The 20,008-nt window shown below is 38.3% G+C and overlaps 1 protein-coding gene across 3 annotated transcripts in view; it reads left to right on the top strand.

Annotated features, from left to right (window-relative positions):
- Positions 1-644: 644 nt before the first annotated feature.
- Positions 645-20,008, top strand: part of RFC1 (replication factor C subunit 1) — an 84,002-nt gene continuing 64,638 nt past the window's right edge. Inside the window, exons 1-2 of one of the 3 annotated variants that reach the window (XM_078446196.2) lie at positions 645-1,043; positions 15,775-15,903. In XM_078446196.2, coding sequence (XP_078302322.1) covers positions 1,041-1,043; positions 15,775-15,903 — 132 coding nt within the window. In that variant the 5' untranslated portion in view covers positions 645-1,040. The remainder of the gene's footprint in view (positions 1,044-15,774; positions 15,904-20,008) is intronic. The other 2 variants (XR_013555310.2, XM_078446195.2) reach the window with 2 other exon arrangements.

Here is a 20,008-nt window from a genome sequence, read left to right as displayed (position 1 = left end):
TATGAAACTTGATTACCCCAAAGCTTTTGGGATCATTGTTTTTCTGTGATGCACCTTGTTTATGCCTTGGTCTCACACACACAACTGCTCTGATGAACTTAGTGCAGGTTTGGGAATTTAGACGCCCTAGAGCCTTCTGTGGACCCTTTAGCTTGTTCGGGCCTTATATTTTTCACTTATAAAGTGGAGTGGGTGTTGATGACTAGATGATTTTACCAAAGTCTTTTCTGTTTTGGAATTACACAGTATGAAACTGTCCTTTAGGGGGCCTGGGTGGATCAGTGGGTTAAGCCTCCGACTCTTGATTTCTGCTCAGGTCATTATCTCTGGGTTAGTGAGTTTGAGTCAGTGTTGGGCTCTGCACTGACAGGGTGGAGCCTGCTTGGGATTCTGTCTCATTCTGCCTCTCCCCTGTTCGTGCTTTCTCTATCAAAAATGAACATTTAAAATGGTCTTTTAGCTCGGGTTTTAAAATTGTGGGTTTCCACTTAGCAGGCAGAAACTCCAATTCGGTGGGTCAAACATTAAAAAAAAATCGGGATAACTACTCTCCGGTGAAATTCTTGTTTCAGAATAGATATTAAAATGTAATGTGCAAAACCGACATCTGAAATGTTTATCTTCATCGCTGGTGGTAATTGAAACACCTGAAAGCTGGTGTAAGGCAGTGCACCCTAGAGACGTGTAATTGGGAGAAACCCGGTTTGCCCGCCTTAGTACATCAACCTCGGAAGCTCCATTTGAGGGCTCCCACCAAAAGCCCAAGGCGCAAACCTGCGCGCGGACCCCGGTCGCGTACCTCCTCGCGATGGCAGCGGCCCGCGGGCCTGCGGGGCGTCACCTGGGCCGACGTCGCACCTCCCGCCTCCCGCCTGGGCCAAAGTGAAGCTGCGCGCCTTCTGACGTCATCACCGGGCGCCGCGGCCCCCACCACCTTCCACTTCGCGGGAGAAGTTGTTGGCGCGAATGGATCCCGAGTCCCGATAACGGATTCCCCAGCCCACCGGCCTGCCCGCCCGCGCCGTAGTCCGTGGGCTGCGATGGTGAGTCCCTGGGGGAGGCTCTGCGGCTCGGGGGCTCGGGAGAGTTTGCAGGCTGGGTGTGGACCGGGCACTTTTGGAATGCAGGGTGGGGGAGGACGGCGGTGCGGGGCTCCGGAGGGGAGCGAAGGCACGGAAGGGGCCAAAAATCTGGCACTCGTCGCACAGCTTTCCTGGGACCGCGGGGTTTCTGCTCTCGGCAGCAGGCTGCGCTCATGCCTTTGGTGCTGCGCCGCAGTTTAACTTTTTTTTACTCTTGGGGGAAGGGAGGAAGGAAGGAAGAGAGTAAAGAAGGTGATTTGGGGGCTTGGCGATAAAGTTGTTTTCCTGTTTGGCGTTGCCCGAAACCTCTCTTTGCGTCCTGCTTAAAGCATTGATTTCAAGCCCTCGTTCAAGGCGGAGAAAAATGTAACAAACTTTCCTTTTTTGTAAGTTGTGTTAGGCCTTGAACTTTCGTCGTTAATAGCGCCACGAAACGCTCATCACAGAGCCGTTTGAGACCGAAGGCTTAGGGAGGATGCTTTATTTTGTTTAAATGAATTGGTAGAAGCCAAAGGGATAACACGGTTTACCAGGGGGGGAAAAAAACAAACCCTAACAACACTGGAGGTAAAGACAGATACAATATATCTGACAGCTGTCATCGCTTATCACCTGATGTTAAAAATAATCTTATAAAAACACACCTCTGTATAATTGTGCATAAAACATATCAATTGAGCGTGAAATGATTATGCAGGTATTAAAACAGACGTTCATGCTGGTATGGAAATAGATACAGATATGTGTTTGAAATATTTAAAGGACAATTTATGATGATTAAGCCAGAATCTACTTCATAATCAGACGTAATTTTTTCAACTATTTTTTACCTTATCACAACACCAGCATCCTGGAGGGAAAATTTTTATGCCACATTGGGAAATCTTGCAGCCCTTAGTGTTTTTTTCTCATAAAAAAGGGATAAAATAATAGCCACCTTGCACCAAATATCAGTGTGTAAGCTGTTTGTTTTATATACCTTTTCTCACTTAAACCTCTCAGCAATCTAGTTTTACGGATGGTGAAGGAGGCTTTTAGAGTTTAAACAGTTTGTCATACAACTAATAAGTGGTTGAACTAGAGTAAGAACCTCGGTTTTTCTGACCACTACATTATACTGCCTCCCTAAAATGATTATAATTACATATTGGACTTAAGGCACTATAGTATTGTGGAAAGTTGATGACATTTGGAGTCTTGAAGGTTAAGAATAAGGCGATAATTTAGTCTTGCTCTGCCATTTGGTAGTTTTGTGGTGGTGGATTTTATTTGGTTTAAGTAAATAGCTTAACTTTAACTTTTTTAAGCTTGTGTTTTTCTTAACTGTAAAAAGGGGCAAAATATAGCTGTCTTAAGTGATTAGCTTGAGGATTAAACAGGGTAATCTGTGTAAAGCTTTTTTTTTTAATTTTTTTTAATGTTTATTTATTTTTGAGACAGAGAGAGACACAGCATGAATGGGGGAGTGGCAGAGAGAGAGGGAGACACAGAATCGGAAGCAGGCTCCAGGCCCTGAGCCATCAGCCCAGAGCCTGACGCGGGGCTCGAACTCACGAACCGTGAGATCGTGACCTGAGCTGAAGTCGGACGCTCAACCAACTGAGCCACCCAGGCGCCCCTGTAAAGCTTTTTTTGTGGCACCTAGCATGTGGAGGTATACTACTATGTGACTACCAATGATCTAATTTTATTAGGAAGGACTTTGGAACATTGCATAGTTTAAGGGTATCAAAGATGCCTCTGATGTTGTCAGTTACAGTGAACAATGGTTTATATAGTCAACTTTTGATCATTCAAGGACTTTAAGTTTTGGTTCTTTTCTATCTTAGTACTTTTGTTCGCATGCAGATGAAAAACAAAGCTCTTCTAAGAAAAGAAGTAGGGGTCAGATGGGTCAGTTTTGCTCTTTGCTGAAGGGAAAGGTTCTATAACATAGATAAGAATTTTGGATTGCATTGGTATTTAATTTAGTCTTTCTGTCTCTAGTACAACAGTTAGCAAAACCCCAGACTAAAATTCTGTTCAGTGTAGATTTATTGAACACCTAGGCACAAGTTATATTGTAATACAGTAGTTTTTAACTTTGGGTCACAGTTCCCTTTGATAATGTGGTGAGTGGTATGCAAATTTTCTGCCCACAGAAATACATATGGGCATGTATACAACATTTAAGAGAATTTGCATATCTTCTGAAGCCCTTCCATAGACGTTTACAACTCTTACCCTGGGGGCTACATTTTTTTTTTTTCTTAAATATTTTCTAACTGAAGTTATCAATAAAGGGGTAAAATACTATATCTACAAAATCCAATACTCCGTAAGCATTAAAAAAGAGAAAACTTTATGCCCTGATATAAAACAGTTGTCAAGATAATTTAGTTAAAAAACAAGGGTGTAGGACAGTATGTAAAGTTTCACTTTATGCAGAGAAAGAGAGAAAAGAATATACACACTTTTATTTGAAGTGTGAAAGGATACACAAGGAACTGATAACATTTGCTACCTCTGAAGATGGGAAATATGTGTCTGAGAGGCAGGATCAGAAGCAGACTTTTTTACTCTTGAATTTTTAACCAAGTGAACATAATGTCTATTAAAGGAATTGAAACAAAATTAAAGATAAAAAGAATAGAAAAGAAGTCATGTAAACAATTTGGTTGCTATAAGAATTTAATAACATGCTCAAAATGTGAATGAAACCTGAGATGCCATTTTTAAGAAATCAGCATATGTAATTTGTTGGCTGGTATAATTTATTGAACATATGCAAAAGGTTGAATTAAATACACATGAGACCTAGAGTATAGCCTGTTTGAAGAGCTGTCATGTCTAAATACATCTGAGTTGCTTCATGCTCCATTTTAGGGGATACCTTTTGCATTGAGTTTTACTATATGAGTGCTCCCCCTGGACTAGTGCTGTCACCCTATTATAGTGTAGTTTTTGCCATATGTAGTAGTAGTTGACCTATAAGGCCCCTACCTACCTCTCTTATCTCTGTCTTTTGAGTGTATTAGGCTGGTTCTGTCTCTGCTCTTGTTCTTGCTATTTCATCTCCTTGTTCACATTCTTCCTCACATGTCTGCCTTTTTCTTATTACTCAAGCCTCAGTCATCACTTCCTCAGAGCTTTTGGTGTTGTATCTAAGAAACCATTGCCTAATCCAAGGTCATGAAGATTTATGCCTGTCTTCTAAAAGTTTTACCTCTCACCTTTAACCTTGATCCATTTTGAGTTAATTTTTAAATTTTATTTTTTATTTTAGAGAGAGAGTGAGCAGGAGGGAGAGAGGGGTATAGAGGGAGAGAAAGAGAGAATCTTAAGCAGGTTCCATGCTCAGCACGGAGCTGGATGTGGGGCTCCATCCTATGACCCCGAGATTATGACCTGAGCTGAAATCAAGAGTCAGGTGCTCAACTAACTGAGCCACCCAGGCGTCCTGAGTTAATTTTTTGTATAGGGTGTGAAGTAGGGGTTCATGTTTATTCTTTTGCATGTGGATAGTTGTTCCTGCACCATTTGCAGACATTTCTTTTCCCATTGAATTATCTTGGCTCTCTAGTTAAGAATCAAGTGACCATAAGTGTGAGGATTTTTTTTTTTAATTCTCTGTACTTTTCCTCTATCTATCTATCTATCTATCTACCTACCTACCTACCTACCTACCTACCTATCTTAGTGCCAGTAACACACTGTCATTTTTACTGTAGTTTTGTGGTAAGTCCCTGCCTGCCCTCCCCCCCCCCCCCCCCCTTTGTGGTAAGTTTTGAAATCAGGAAGTATGAGTTCTTCAACTTTGTTATTTTTCAAGATTGTTTTGTGTGTTCTGGGTCCCTTGACTTTCCACATGAATTTTAGAATCAGCAAAGAAGCCAGCTGGGATTTGATAGTGATGATGTTGAATCTGTGGATCATTTGGGGGAGTATTGCCTTCTTAACAATAGAATGTCTTCTGATCCATGAACATGGACTATCTTTTCATTTGTTTACATCTTTAATTTCTTTAAACAATGTTTTATAGTTTTCAGAGTATAGGTTTTACACTATTATTAGGTTTACTTCTAAGTATTTTGTTCTTTTTGATGATATTGTGAATGGAATTGTTTTCTTAATTTCAATTTTGGATTGTTCATTGCAAAAGTGTAGAAACTTTTGTATATTGATCTGTATTCTGCAACCTTGCTGAACTCATGTAGTAGTTTTAATAGTTTTTTTCGTGCATTCCTTAGGATTTTTTTCTATATAAGATCATTTCATCTGTAAATAGAGATAGTTTTACTTCATCCTGTCCAATCTAGGTGCCTTTTATCTCTCTCTTTTTATTGCCTAAATGCTTTTGCTGGAACCTTCACAAGTGTTGACTAGAAGTGATGGGAGTGGTTGCATCTTTTTCCTGATCTCAGGGAAAGCATTCTAACAACTTTTTGCTTTCAAAGTGTAAGACCTTAATATAGTTTTAAATACTTTATTCCACAGCTTGTCTCTCCTGTGCTACCAGTTAAATCATTGTGTATATTAGTCAAATATATAATTTGTATATTAGTGTTTTTCAGGATAAAAGATTCTTATATTTGGACAGGTTTTGTGAAGTTTGCTGATAATCAGTTTCTTCTTGTGGATTTGGTGGTTGACTTAAAAATATTAATCAGAGGGGCGCCTGGGTGGCTCAGTCGGTTAAGCGGCCGACTTCGGCTCAGGTCATGATCTCGCGGTCCGTGAGTTTGAGCCCCGCGTCGGGCTCTGGGCTGATGGCTCAGAGCCTGGAGCCTGCTTCCGATTCTGTGTCTCCCTCACTCTCTGCCCCTCCCCCGTGCATGCTCTGTCTCTCTCTGTCTCAAAAATAAATAAAACGTTAAAAAAAATATTAATCAGAAATATTTATATTTCTTTGTTACTTTCTTTAAAAAAAAAATTTTTTTTTTAACGTTTATTTATTTTCGAGACAGGGAGAGACAGAGCATGAACAGGGGAGGGTCAGAGAGAGGGAGACACAGAATATGAAGCAGGCTCCAGGCTCCGAGCTGTCAGCACAGAGCCCGACGCGGGACTAGAACTCATGGACTGCGAGATCATGACCTGAGCCGAAGTTGGCCGCCCAACCGACTGAGCCACCCAGGCGCCCCTCTTTGTTACTTTCAAAGTAGAGAAGTGAGGCCAAGATACATTGTGGCAATTACTCTACAGAGCACTGCCATACTTACTTTGCATAAAATCCTGTACCTTTCAAAGATAAGTGAACAGAGTGACATAATTTGTTTTCTTTTTGCATTGTTGATAGGCAAATATAACTTGTTTGTTGGTTGAGCTCATCAGCAGTGGAAAAAAGTAACTTGAAGTTTTTTGATTATACTTCAAAGTAAATATATAGTGGCTTTTGTACTTTGACCTTCTAAAGCTAGAGGTCAGTGAAAGCTTATTTCTGTATGGGTTTAGGAGTATTTACTGCAAAATTTTTTTTCATCTCTAACTCTACTAGTGGATTTATATAATGAACCAAGTTGGAAACTTCTTGGTACAGGTAAAGGACTCTAAAAATGCAAGATTTTTTTTTTTTTTTTTTTTGAGTACTTGGCAAAGTTGGGTATTTTGTCTTGGCTTATGTATGTTAAAATTACATTTGGGCTGCCTACTAGGTGATGCTTCTCTCTAATAGTGTTGTAGAATTGTTAGTTACACCTTAAGGTAGAAAATGCAAGAAGTCTTTTTTTGCTTACGTTTAAGAGCATCTTAAATTTCAAAACTTTTACTAGAGAATATCTTGTTGGCATTCTCAATTTTTTTAATTCTGGAGTTGAAGTTAAAAAAGTCATAGGGTTGTTATGAGGATTAAATGAGTAAATATTTTTAAAGTGCTTAAATTATTGCTTGGCACAGAGCAAGTCCTATTTAAGTGTTTATTAAAGAAGTAAATAAATGATGCCTTGACTCTGGGCATTGGCAAAAGAAAAAGAGGGAAGGGGACAATAATATTTGAGAGATAGGATGAATAGGTGGAGAGTCAGAGTGAGGAGGAAAAACAGTACCCAGGTTTCTGTTTTGGGTGAATGGTGGTGCCATGCATTGAGGTGGGGAATAAAGGGAGAGAAGCAAGTCCCACAGAAATACGAGCTTAGTTTTGGACATTATGGATTGGAGGTATCTTTGGGGCATTTGGACAGAGATGTATCGGCAGACTATTGGCTACGTGATATGGAACTTAGGGGAGGTGTGGGGTGGAGAGATTGAGGAGAGATTTAGGAGGTATCAGTGTGTATATACTTGGTACGGAGGTTGAGATGGATGTGAGTTAGCTTGAGTGTATGTGGATCAGAAGTTTTTGATTTCGGATTCATGGAGAACCATTAGTAGGTTTCAGGGAAAACCCCTGAATTTTAGATTACACGCAAAGTTTTGTATGTGTGGGGTGTTTTTTGCCATCAGTCAGTTCTCTAGTTCTCTTGATACTAACTAGGTGTCCTACAGTTCAGTTTACTTCCAACACTATTCAGATTTAGTGCAGACTGCATAAGTTAAGGGGCTCAGTCCCACAAAGTGGCTCCCACTTCAGAAACCAGTTACAAGCCCTAGTCCACCTATACTTCTGACTGACTGGCTCTAAGTCAGGGCTTTTCAGGACCTCCTCCTCAGGTTTGATAATTTGCTATGGTGGCTCACAGAACTCAGGGAAACATTTTACTTATATTTACCGGTTTATTATGTGGCTACAACTCAGGAACAGCTAAAGGGAAGGAGAAGGTTTGTAGGGTAAGATATGGGGGGTTGGGGGGTACAGAGCTTCCGTGCTGTCTTTGGGTATGCCACCCTCCTAGCAGCTTGATATGTTGACCAACCCAGAAGCTCTTCAAACATCGAACCTTGCTTATTCAAGAGTCTTTATAATCTAATCTTCAGTCCACCTCTTCTCCCTGTAGAACTAGGAGTGGGGCTGAGAGTTCCCATTCTTGGCCTTTCTAGTGACCAGTTTCCATCCTACATTGCCTCATTAGTATAAACTTAGGTGTGATCCAAAGGACTGATTGTAAATAACAGAAGACACTTCTGTCACTTAGGAAATTCCAAGGTTTTTAGGAGCTCTGTGCCAGGAACCAGGGATAAATTTTTATTATAGTGTGTTTTTGCATATTTCTGTGGAAAATATTCATAGCTTTTGTCAGATCCACAAAAGTGTAAAAAACAAAACAAAACCCTGGTGTGTTTAGTGAAAAGAACACGCCTCTGTTTACTTGGCACATGTTTTGGATATTAATAGATAGGCAACCTGTTACTGACAGCATCTTGTACTAGCGTATAAGTTTTGCAGGGACAGGAGCCACAAGGATAGGGAACTGCTGTACAGTGCCTGGCACATGGTACATTTTTAATAAGTATTTGATGAAGTACAAATAAACTTTATTTCCAATAAAAGAGAAATTAACTAGAATAGAAAATTTACTGGTACGAAAACATCTTTTCTAGCCCTTTCTACTTTAATCTATCGAACATTTTTGTTAAAGTTTATTTAAGTAATCTTTACACGCAACATGGGGCTTGAGTCTACAACCCTGAGATCAAGAGTCACATGCTGGGGTGCCTGGGTGGCTTGATTGGTTAAGTGTCTGACTTTGGCTCAGGTCACGATCTCATGAGTTCTAGCCCTGTGTTGGGCTCTGTGCTGACAGCACGGAGCCTGGAGCCTTTTTCAGATTCTGCGTCTCCCTCTCTCTCTGCCTCTCCCCTGCTTGTTCTCTCTCTCTCTCTTTCTCTCCGAAAAATAAACATAAAAAAAAAAAAGTTGCACGCTCTTCCGACTGAGCCAGCCAGGCGCCCCTCTAATCTATTGAACATTTAATGACAATAAGTAATATAGCCTAGAGAAATACAGTATTTATTATGTGGTAGGTCTATTTTTTTAAAATTATTTTTTATTTTCTTTAATATTTATTTATTTGTTTATTTATTTATTTATTTTGAGAGAGACAGAGAGAGAGAGAGCGAGCAAGGGAGAGGCAGAGAATCCTGAGCAGCCTCTGCACTGTCAGTGCAGAGCCCAGTGTGGGGCTTGATCCCACAAACCGTAAGAGCATGACCTGAGCTGAAATCAAGAGTCACCCAGATGCCCCCCAATTATTTGTTTTTTAAATTGAAGTATAGTTGACACACATTCATTTCAGGTGTAGAAAATAGTGAATTGACAACTCTATATGCTGTGCTCACCACACGCTTAGCTGTCATGTGTCACCATAAAATGCTATTGCAATATCATTGACTGTATTCTGTATGCTGTACCTTTTTGTCCCTGTGACTTATTCGTTTCATAACTAGAAGCCTATATCTCCCACTTCCCTTTGTACATTTTGCCTATCTCTTCAACCTCCTTCCCATTGGCAACCACCAGTTCTCAGTATTTATGGTCTTTTTGTGCTTTTTGTTTGTTTTTTAGATTTCACATATAAATGAAATCATGTGGTATTTTTCTTTCTGTCTGACTTAATTTTACTTAGCATAATACCCCCTAGGTTCATCCATGTTGTCATAAATGGCAAGATCTCATTATTTTTATGGCTGAATAATATATATATGTATTTTATTACATATATAATATAATATTTATTGTATATATAATTATAATACATATATATGTGTGTGTGTGTGTGTGTGTGTGTGTGTGTGTGTGTAAACCCCATGTGGTCTTTGTTCATCTGTCAGTGGACATTTAGGTTGGTAGATCTGTTTTCGATTTGAACTTAATTTCAGTCTTCATTGAAATAGTATAAATTTGATTTTTTAGATCAGAAGTCAGCTGTAAAAAGTTGACTTCTGGATGAATAAAAACCATAATCAGACTACATTAACCGTGGTGAAAATGTCAAAATGTTTAAATAAATCATTAGATCAGGCATAAAGAGTTTTAAATGTTTCAGTTATTCCAAGTATGCATGTTTGAAGGAGAATTTATTTTTTAAAAATCTAAATTAATTAATTTCCATTTTCTGTTTAATTTTGCCGGTGTTGGTTAGTACTTTTGGATCAGATACACCTGAAAACTTTCTGTAGTACAGTATTTCATTGAAAGAGTAGTCTCGGACTCATGTGATTACACTTATTATGGCTTCAGAATTTCACACATCTTCCTCAACACAACCAAGAATAGAATTGGGTGTTTTCACTTCTTGGGAGCAGCCTCTTAGGTAGACTGAGCAGATTCCAGGGCAAGTAGGAGAGGCAGATACTTCCATAATCATATTTCTCTATTTCTTTTCCCTTTCTGTGCTTTATATTGTCTGTTCTTTATTTCCTGTGTTTTGCTTTATTTTCTAAAGACAGAAAGACCAAGAATAGAAAAGTAGAATGAAACCTCCACAGAAACAGAGACTTTTGTCTGTTTTGTTTATTCCAAGCACCGAGAAGAGTTCGTGGTTCATAGAAGGCTCTCAGTGAATATTTGTTGAATGAATAAATGAATGAAGGAATAAAGAGGAATTTGATGCAGGTTCTTAAAATTCTTCCTGGATAGAACCTGTGATTATTTAAAAATTTTTCAGATCACACTTCTTTTTTACTCACTGGTATCTTAGAATTTCTTGAGGCCAGTGCTAGACTTTGCTGTATCATTAACATTGATTATATGTAGAGATATATATGATTTCTAAAAGATAATTAGTTTGGCGAAAACAAATTTGAAGAGGAAATATTGTAGAAAGAGTGAAACTATTTTGTTTTTTGTAGCCACAATATTATAATATGACAAGAGAGTACCATATTTCAAGGGTTAATTATAGGTCAACTTTAATAATTTATTTCAGAATTAATACACAATAAGTGTTAATTTAATACCCACTTAAAATTTCTTAAAGTCAAAAGCAATAGGTAAAGTCATAGCAAAAAATTAATCTCAATTAAAGATTATGTTAATACTCAATTTTTTAAAAACACATCTACCATGAGTTTCATTTTACATAATCAAGAACCTCTCTTTTGGAGGGAGCCCAGATGTAAAGGTCAGTGACCTTAGAAATAACTGCTCATGTGTTCAACCGATACGTATAGTTTTAAAGCTTTTATTATTAAGTAATCACTCCCAGTGTGGGGCTTGAACTCAAAAGCTCTACTGACTGAGCCAGCCAGTGCTCCATTGCATTCATCCAACATTATCTCAAGTGCTGGCCCTGTGCTTGAGATAGAGTGGTGAGCTAGGCCTGCTCTATGGAACTTAACAGCAGTGCCTTCAAACTCAGATTTATATGACTATCAAAAGTATAGTCTGGCTGGCTCAGTCAGTACAGCATGTGACTCTCGGTCTTGGGGTTGTGAGTTCAAGCCCCACGTTGGGGGTGGAGGTTACTTAAAAAAAAAAATCTCATTTAATCATCTTAGGACTTAATTCAGGTGTTGCTTCTTTTGGAAAGGTGTCTGTGTTAGTTGTTCCTGTCTTCTAGTTTTGTGAGAAGCTCTGTCTTAGCACTCTTTTGTATTTAATTCTTTTTTTTTTATTTTATTAAAAAAAAATTTTTTTTTAATGTTTATTTATTTTTGAGACAGAGAGAGACAGAGCATGAACAGGGGAGGGGCAGAGAGAGAGGGAGACACAGAATCCGAAACAGGCTCCGAGCTGCCAGCACAGAGCCCGACGTGGGGCTCGAACTCACGGACCGTGAGATCATGACGTGAGCCGAAGTCGGACGCTTAACCGACCAAGCCACCCAGGCGCCCCTGTATTTAATTCTTTATATACTAATTTCTCTCCCAGGTAGCTTCATGAGGGCATTTTCCTGTTTGTGTTCTAAGTCCCTGGCACAGTGCCCGCCTCTAAGCATACAAACTTGTCAGGAATGAGAAGGGAAATGCCATACTGCTAATTGTGGGGTATGGCTACTTTGCATAGATCTTTAGAGTTGTAGGAAAACTATGAAGGGGCAGTCATGGTCAAGTGGAAAACTGAAAGGGATTTGGAGGACCAGGTTCCGTGGTGGAGGTTTTTGGTGTGCCACCTTAATCCCCACAGGAATTTTATGAGGCAGGTGGTAACGTGAGGAAACTGAGAGGCAGAGAAGTTATGTAATTCATCCCAAGTGTCCGGTACTAAATGGCAAAACGGATAGAAAGCCTTTGTCTGTCTTAATTCCACTTATCTATAAAACAGAGATATTCTGTTTGCCTTATATACCTCACAGAATCGAGAGAGAGAAATCTGTGTCCAGTAGCTGTAAGTAAAAGCACATAAACTTGTTATTATTAGCTATCTGTGCTAAAATTTGTTTTAACTTTGATGTGATTTTTGCCCAAGTTTTTGCCTTATTTGACCTGAATTACTTGTTCAACTAGTAACTGTTGAAGAAGAAAATAAGAAGAGTTAATTACTTTTTTTTGGTCTCCCCAAATAAAAATAATGTTATTTCTTTTATCATTTCTTTTAGAAATGGACTTCCTGTGACAATGGATATGCACATTTAAAATTGTGACAAGTATTGCTGATTGTCTTCAAGATGAGTTTTTGTCCTCCAGTATACCAGTTTTTACTTTTACAGCAGAATAGTTTGTGAGCATCTGTTCCCCCATATCCTTGACAAATCTGGGCATTATCAGTCTTTTAACATTTAGAGAAAAATAATCCAGCTTCAATTTATTTGTTTATTATTTGTGAAGTTGAACATCTCTTATTATTTGTTGATTATTTGCATTTTTTATAATTTGCTTACTAGTAGCTTTAATTCATTTTTCTACTCAGCTATCTTATTGGTTTGTAGGGACCCTATATATACACCATATATTGTAGATATTTTCAAGTTAGTTACTTGTATTTTAACTTTTGTTTATGGCATCTTTTCTTGTTATGTAGTCAGATCTGTCTTCCTTTATGGATGGTTTCTAGGCTTGATGTTATACTTAGAAGACTTTCCCTTTGCCAAGATTATAAAAGTAAATTAAGATCGGTTCCCTCTTCTACTCATATACTCAGGAATAATTATTTTGTGCATTCAAGAATGGTGTTTAAATTAAAACATTTTTTTTAATGTTTATTTTTGAGAAAGAGAGAGACAGTGCAAGTGGGGGAGGGGCAAAGAGAGAGAGGGAGAGACAGAATCAGGAGCAGACCCCAGGCTCTGAGCTGCCAGCACAGAGCCTGATGTGGGGCTTGAACTCTCAAACCCGGAGATCGTGACCTCAGCCAAAGTTGGGTGCTTAACTGACTAAGCCACCCAGGTGCCCCAAGAGTGATGTTTAGATCTATTATTTGGGAGTATGATTAGCCACTAGACTTGTTCGCCATTTCATGAAATGTTTGAAAACTGGGAGTACTAGACTAGGGAATGTTAATTGAAGGGTAAAGTGAAGTCACTCTCTAAGGCCAAATTAGTGACCCTTGTCTTTTAGATGTTTATATACAAGATGGCTGTTCACATTGGAGATAATCCTAAAAGGTGTGAGTTAATTGGCTTTCCTTGTGATGAAAATTCTTTTCCAAAAGTTTAGATTTTCAGTGCGCATTGGGATAGATCAGAATGTTGTTATTTGACTGTTCTGCTGCCATCAGAGTGTAAGGGTGTGGGGAGTGAGAGAGTAGGGTAGAATAAAGAAAAGGAAGAGAAAGGGGATGTGAATAGAAAGGATTAGTTAGGAAGGAAAAGTAACAATGCTGAGTATGAAACACAAAAGTCAGAGAGCCTTAACATAACCAACCATTCCATTTCCTGAATTATATTTTGTTTTCTTTTGTGGTTGTAAGCGTTTGTGTGCCTAATACAGTTTGAAAACCAGCAGTGACTTTAACCTGATTATTAATATTCAGTTTTGGTATTTCCATGGTACATGTGTTGTGCTGTGTGTAAGGGTGCATGCATGCGTACAAACCGTCACCACCATTTGAATGAAAAATCAGTTGGTAATTTTAAAAGTGAAACTCTGGTGTGAAACTGTCATTTCCTCCAGAAGCAATAAAGTAAATAGTTGTCAACCGCAAACCCAGTTTTTTGTAAGTTATATGGAAGACTGTGCCTTTCTTTATTGCCTATTTTTCTTTATTTAGCACTTGACACAAATGTCTTAGCCTCATAGGTGAAGTATTCATTCTGTAAACAATATTTTTTAGACTTAGATTTTATTAGGATGGATTTGTGACTTTTCTGTGTTAAGCAGGTTACAAAAGAGAACATAAAATCAGAGAGGTCTATAATCTTTTAAAAGAAATTTAGTGTCTGTGTACCTCATTTATCTGCTTTGTTTATTTGCTTAGACACAAAGCTATTTTTGTGTGTGCATAACATGCTTATTTGGGATTTGTGACATTTTAAGAGTATGATATTTACTGCCAGGTTCTAGGAAAGAATTGTTAACTTTCTTACACCTCACAAAGTACCTTTAAGAATTTTTTTGTATTTGAGAGAGAGAGAGCGAGCGAGCACACGAGTGGGGGAGAGGGTCAGAGAGGGAGAGAGACAGAGACAGAGACAGAGAGAATCTTAAGCAGTCTCCATGCTCAGTGCTGAGCCCAAAGTGGGGCTTGATCCCATGACCCTGAGATCATGACCTGAGCTGAAATCAAGAGTCAATGCTCAACTGACTGAACCTCCCAGGTGCCCCGGCAAAGTACTTTCAACAGGCATTTTGCTCACCACAATAAAGAGAGGAACAGGGAACAGGTTAAAAGGATTGAAAACTCAGGAACGTAAGATAGGAAGAGGAGAACACTTGGCTCTTGAACCCAGTTCTTAGGAATTCAGATCCTTATTCAGATCTCATTATTTTGTGTTCCTTATATCCTTGCCTGGGAGCAGAGATAATTGTAAGTAGAGACGTTTCAGTGATATGAAGGAATAATAGTTCATAAATGAGGGAAAGGGAAGCTTTTTACTGAGCCAACATTAATTATCCTCATAAGGTGTAGGTAGTATTAGTCCCACTTTACTGATGAGAAATCAGATTAAAGTAACCTGCCCAAGGTCACACATAAAAAGCAGTGGAGTAGAGATTCATACTGAGGCTTTCTGATTCCAAGATCTATTCCTGTTCTCTACACCGTCCCGTGTTCAAAGCTAAAATCTAAAAGGGTAGGGAAGAATATGTATGCAAAAGATAAAAGTGAGTGATTTTAATTGTAAATTACATTGTAAATGTTTCATTATGATTAATTTGATTTCAGCTTAACACAAAGGGATAGAGCAATTAAAGAGAATATTGTAATAAGCATAAAATATTTACTTCAGAATTTGGAAAAATCCTATAAAGAAGAGTAACTTCAAGGTTTTTAGTTATTAAGTGATTAAGTTTTAAGTTATTAAGCCTTAAATGATCAGAGTTGTGAAAGGTATCCTTCTTTCAAACTGGAGTATAAATGCCATGGGCAAGGATTGTACTCTTCAACATTTGTCTTCTCTCTCACTGTGCCTGGGGAGGTGGGATGAATATGCGCATATGACTTGCCTCTTTAGTAATTATGCTGTTGTTAAGAACAATTTCATTGCTCATTTTTGTCCTGCTTTTGCCAAATTCTGAGAATTAATAACTATTTTTCATTAGGCGAAGGGTTCTTAACCCAGGTAATTTTATCAGTAAACTTTTGCACGTGAAAAGAACACTGCTGCACATGGTGGAGTTATTGCACTGTGAAGAAATTGCTGAGGGCAAACCAGTGTGTGTACAGGTGTCCCCGTTTGCAAGTGAAATTCACATTTTGTGCCGTTAATGTTTGTTTATGCATGTCCATTTTTGCTTTTAGGATATTCGGAAATTCTTTGGGGTTATACCAAGTGGAAAGAAACTTGTGACTGACACAGTGAAGAAGAATGAGAAGACAAAGTCTGCTGAAGAAACTTTAAAAGCAAAGAAAGGAATAAAGGAAATCAAGGTCAGTTTTCCAGATACCGTATTGAATTGTATAAAAAGTTAAATGAACTCAGTTCCTAGACTTGATATTATGCGAGTCTGAAATGAATATAGATTTCAACTCATTTTGCAGAGAAAGAAGACAAGTATATTTCTAATTAATACAGCTTCCTGCATTCATTGCTTGTTTTCCTATAGGAGAGATGGAACCCTTTTCAGTTGTTAAAACTTTGTATTTTAAGACCAAAGTTTATTCTTAAAGACATGAGCCCCAAGTGAAAGGTGTTGGACTTCTGGTGAAGGAAAACTTTGGAGGAAAGCTTTATTCTTTCCTTGTCTTCCTTGGGCCTCAGAGAAGTTAAGGTACATTGTCACTGTAGAAAGCAGGTGATGGCTACAATAGTGTGTCTGAGTTAATATTGTTCCACTTTGTGTAAGATATGAGAGTTTTGTAACTCTACAGGTCTATTTACCACCATCTTTTATGTTTTAACTATCATATGTATTATAGCTACATGTGTTAATACTCCACATTCAGTGTGATAATTTTTGCTCCAAACAGACATGTATTTTAAAGAAATTAAGAGGAAAAAAATTGATCTTTTATATTTATCCACATTTGCCATTTCTGGTACTTTTCATTTCTTATTGAAGATAAGAATTTCTTAATTTCTGTCTCATATCATTGTCTTTATACCTGAAGAATTTTCTTTGCCATTTCTTGTAGTGTAGGTCTTTGGTAACACATTGCCCAAGTTTTTATTTATTTATTTAACAGTTTATTTATTTTGAGAGAGAGAGAGAGCATGCATGCACACAAGCAGGGGAAGGGGAGAGAGAGGGAGACAGAATCTGCACTTACAGTGCAGAGCCTGAAGTGGGGCTCAATCTTATGAACCTTGAGATCATGACTTGAGCCAAAATCAAGAGTTGGTTGCTTAACTGACTGAGCCACCCAGGTGCCTGTAAGTTTTTGTTTATTTAATAATGTCTTTATTTTGTCTTCATTCTTGAAGGATATTTTTGCTGGATATAGAATTTTGGATTGACAGTTTTTTGTTTCAGCACTTTAAAATGTTCCATTGTCCTTTGGTCTCTATTTTTTTCTGGAAAGATGTTAGCAGTCATTCATATTGTTTTCTTTTGTATGTTATGTATTGTTTTTCTCATGCTGCGTTACAGATTTTTATCTTTGGTCTTCAGCTTTGACTGTGGTGTGCCTGGGTGTGGTTTTCTTGCGTGTATCCTGTTTATGGTTTCTGAGTTTCTTGAATTTATAAATCTCATCAAATTTGGGAAATTTCTGCCATTATTTGTTCAAATATATTTCTGCCTTATTCTCTTTGTCCTCTTCTGGGATTCCAATTATACACATATTAGAATTTTGATATTGCCTCACAGCTCATGGAGATTTGTTCATTTTTATTCTTTTTTTTTTTTTCCCTATACTTCAGATTATATAATTTCTTTGTTACTGTCTTCAGGTTCATTGACTCTTCTTCCCTCTCCAGTTTGCTGTTAAGCCTATGTAGTGAATATGTTAGTTTAAATATTGTATTTTTCAATTCTAGAATTTCTGATTGTTTCTTTTTCATAGATTTTATTTATTTATGTTCTTGAATGTGGTTATAATAGGTACTTTAAACTTCTTGTTGGCTAATTCTAACATATTAGGATTGGTCTCTATTAAATGCCTTTTCTCTTAAGTCTTTGGCTCAAGTATTAGTCAGTTTGGGCTACTATAGCAAAATACATAGACTGGATGGCTTAAACTGAAATTTATTTTCTTACAGTTCTGGAGGCTAGAAGTCTATGGTTAAGGTTCCAGCCAATTCAGTTCTTGGCAAGAACTCTCTTTCTGGATTGTAGATAGCTACCTTCTTGCTGTGTCCTCACATAACGTTTTCTTGGTGCGAGCACATCGAGGGAGAAAGAGGTAGAGAGAGAGAGCACGTGTGCTAGTGAGTGTGTGTACATACATGTGTGAGTGAGGCCTCTGGTGTCTCTTCAAGGACATAAAGCTTGTCAGATCAGGGCCCCATCCTTTATGACCTCATTTAACCATAATTCCTTAGAGACTTCTGTCTCCAAATACAGCAACAATGGGGACATAGGGGCTCAACATATGAATTAGGAGGGATACAAGCATTCAGCCCAAACATTTTGCCAATGGTCCCCCAAATTCATGTTCTTCTCACAATGCAAAATACATTCATTCCATCCTGACAGCCCCTAAAAGTCTTAACTCATTACAGCACCAACTGTCAAGTCCAGAGTCTTATCTAAATACCATTTAAACCAGATAGGGTGAGACTCAAGGTATGATTTCTCCTGAGAAAATTCCTCTTTAGCTGTGGACCTGGGAAACCAGACAAGTATGTGTTTCTAAAATACAGTGGTGGGATAGGCATGGAATAGACATTCCCATTTCAAAAGGGAGAAATCAGATGGAAGAAAGGGGGGATGGGTCCCAAGCAAGTCCAAAACCTAGCAAGGCCAAAACCTAGCAAGACAAATTCTATTAGATCTTAAAGCTTGAGAAAATCTTTAGCTTGATATCCCGCCTTCTGGACCCACTGGGGCAGTCGTCCCAGTCCCAAGGCTTCTGGATGGAGGCTGTTGATCTGTTGAAACAAGAAGTAAGGCAGCCTGATCTCTGAATCACCTTCATGATCTCTTCTCCTTTTCTTAGAGAATGGTGCAGGTTTGCAGCTGAATAGCTCTACTGTCCTTCCCGTAGAATCAAGAAGTCTGACAGCCTTCCTTCATTTTGTCTCATTTCAAACTAGTATGGTTTTTCCTTGTGAAATCTCATTATCTCTTTATTGAGTGATAGTCCAGCCACACTTTTGGTGTTCTTTTCAGCACATGTGTTCTCATTTTTTGCAACGTGGGTTGAGTATTTTCCGAAGCTTTAAGTTCTGGTTCCTTTTTGCTTAACAATTCAGTTCATTTCTCTCCTCTTGCATTTTACTGTAGAGGATCCCAATCTTCACCTTCCAACAGTTTGCTTCGGAATCTCTTCAGCTAAATAATTTCATTGTTCACAAGTTCTATCTTTCACTAAAACACAATGTAGCCAAGTTCTTTGCCATTTTATAACAAGGATTGCCGTTTCTCCAGTTTCCAACAATCTGTTCCTTGATTCTGTCTGAAACCTCACCAGAATGGTCTTTAATGTTCATATTTACCAGCATTCGATTTATGATATATATATCCTCTAAGATTATAGAAGCTTTCCCCATAGCTCTTATTTTTTCTCCTTGAGACCTTGTTGAAGTTGCATTTAACATCCCTATTATTGCTAACAGTCCCTTCACAGGAGTCTACATTTTACAAAATTTTTCTTTTTATTTGTTTATTTTGTTTATTGAAGTATGGTTGACAAATAGTATTACATTAGTTTCAGGTGTGCAACATAGTGATTCAGCAACTCTGTGTTATGCTATGCTCACAAGTGTGGGTCCTATACAGCACTATTAAAATACTATTGACTGTATTCCCTAATCTATACCTTTCATCCCCATGATTGATTCATTTCATAACTGGAAGCCTGTACCTCTCACCCTTTCACCCCTACTTACCCATGCCTTCAACCCCCTTCCCTCTGGCAACCACCAGTTCTCAGTATTTATGGATCTGTTTCTGCTTTGTTCATTCGTTTTGTTTTTCAGATTCCACTTATAAGTGAAATCATATGGTATTTGTTTTCTGCTGTCTGACTTATTTCACTTAGTGTAATACTCTCCAGGTGTGACATATGGCAAGATCTCCTTTTTTTTTTTATGGCTGAGTAATATTTTGTTATGTTATTATTTATTTATTTTTATAATAGAACCTTTTATTTTGTTATTTTTTAAAATCTTTATTTATTTTGAGAGCGAGTGAGCAAGCGAGCATGAGCAGGGGAGGAGCAGAGAGAGAGGGAGAGAGAGAATCCCGAGTGGGCTCGGCACTGTCAGCACAGAGTGCAATGTGATGCTTGGTCACGCAACCGTGAGATCATGACCTGAGCTGAAATCAGGAGGCAGACACTTATCTGACTGAACCATCCAGGTGCCCCAGAACTTTTTTTTAAGTTTATTTATTTATTTTGAGTGAGAGAGAGAGCGTGTGCACAAGCAGAG

Source organism: Panthera onca, chromosome B1 (genome assembly GCF_046562875.1).
Source record: "Panthera onca isolate mPanOnc1 chromosome B1, mPanOnc1 haplotype 2, whole genome shotgun sequence".
Classification (NCBI taxonomy): domain Eukaryota; kingdom Metazoa; phylum Chordata; class Mammalia; order Carnivora; family Felidae; genus Panthera; species Panthera onca.
This window is presented reverse-complemented; position numbering and strand designations above follow the sequence as displayed.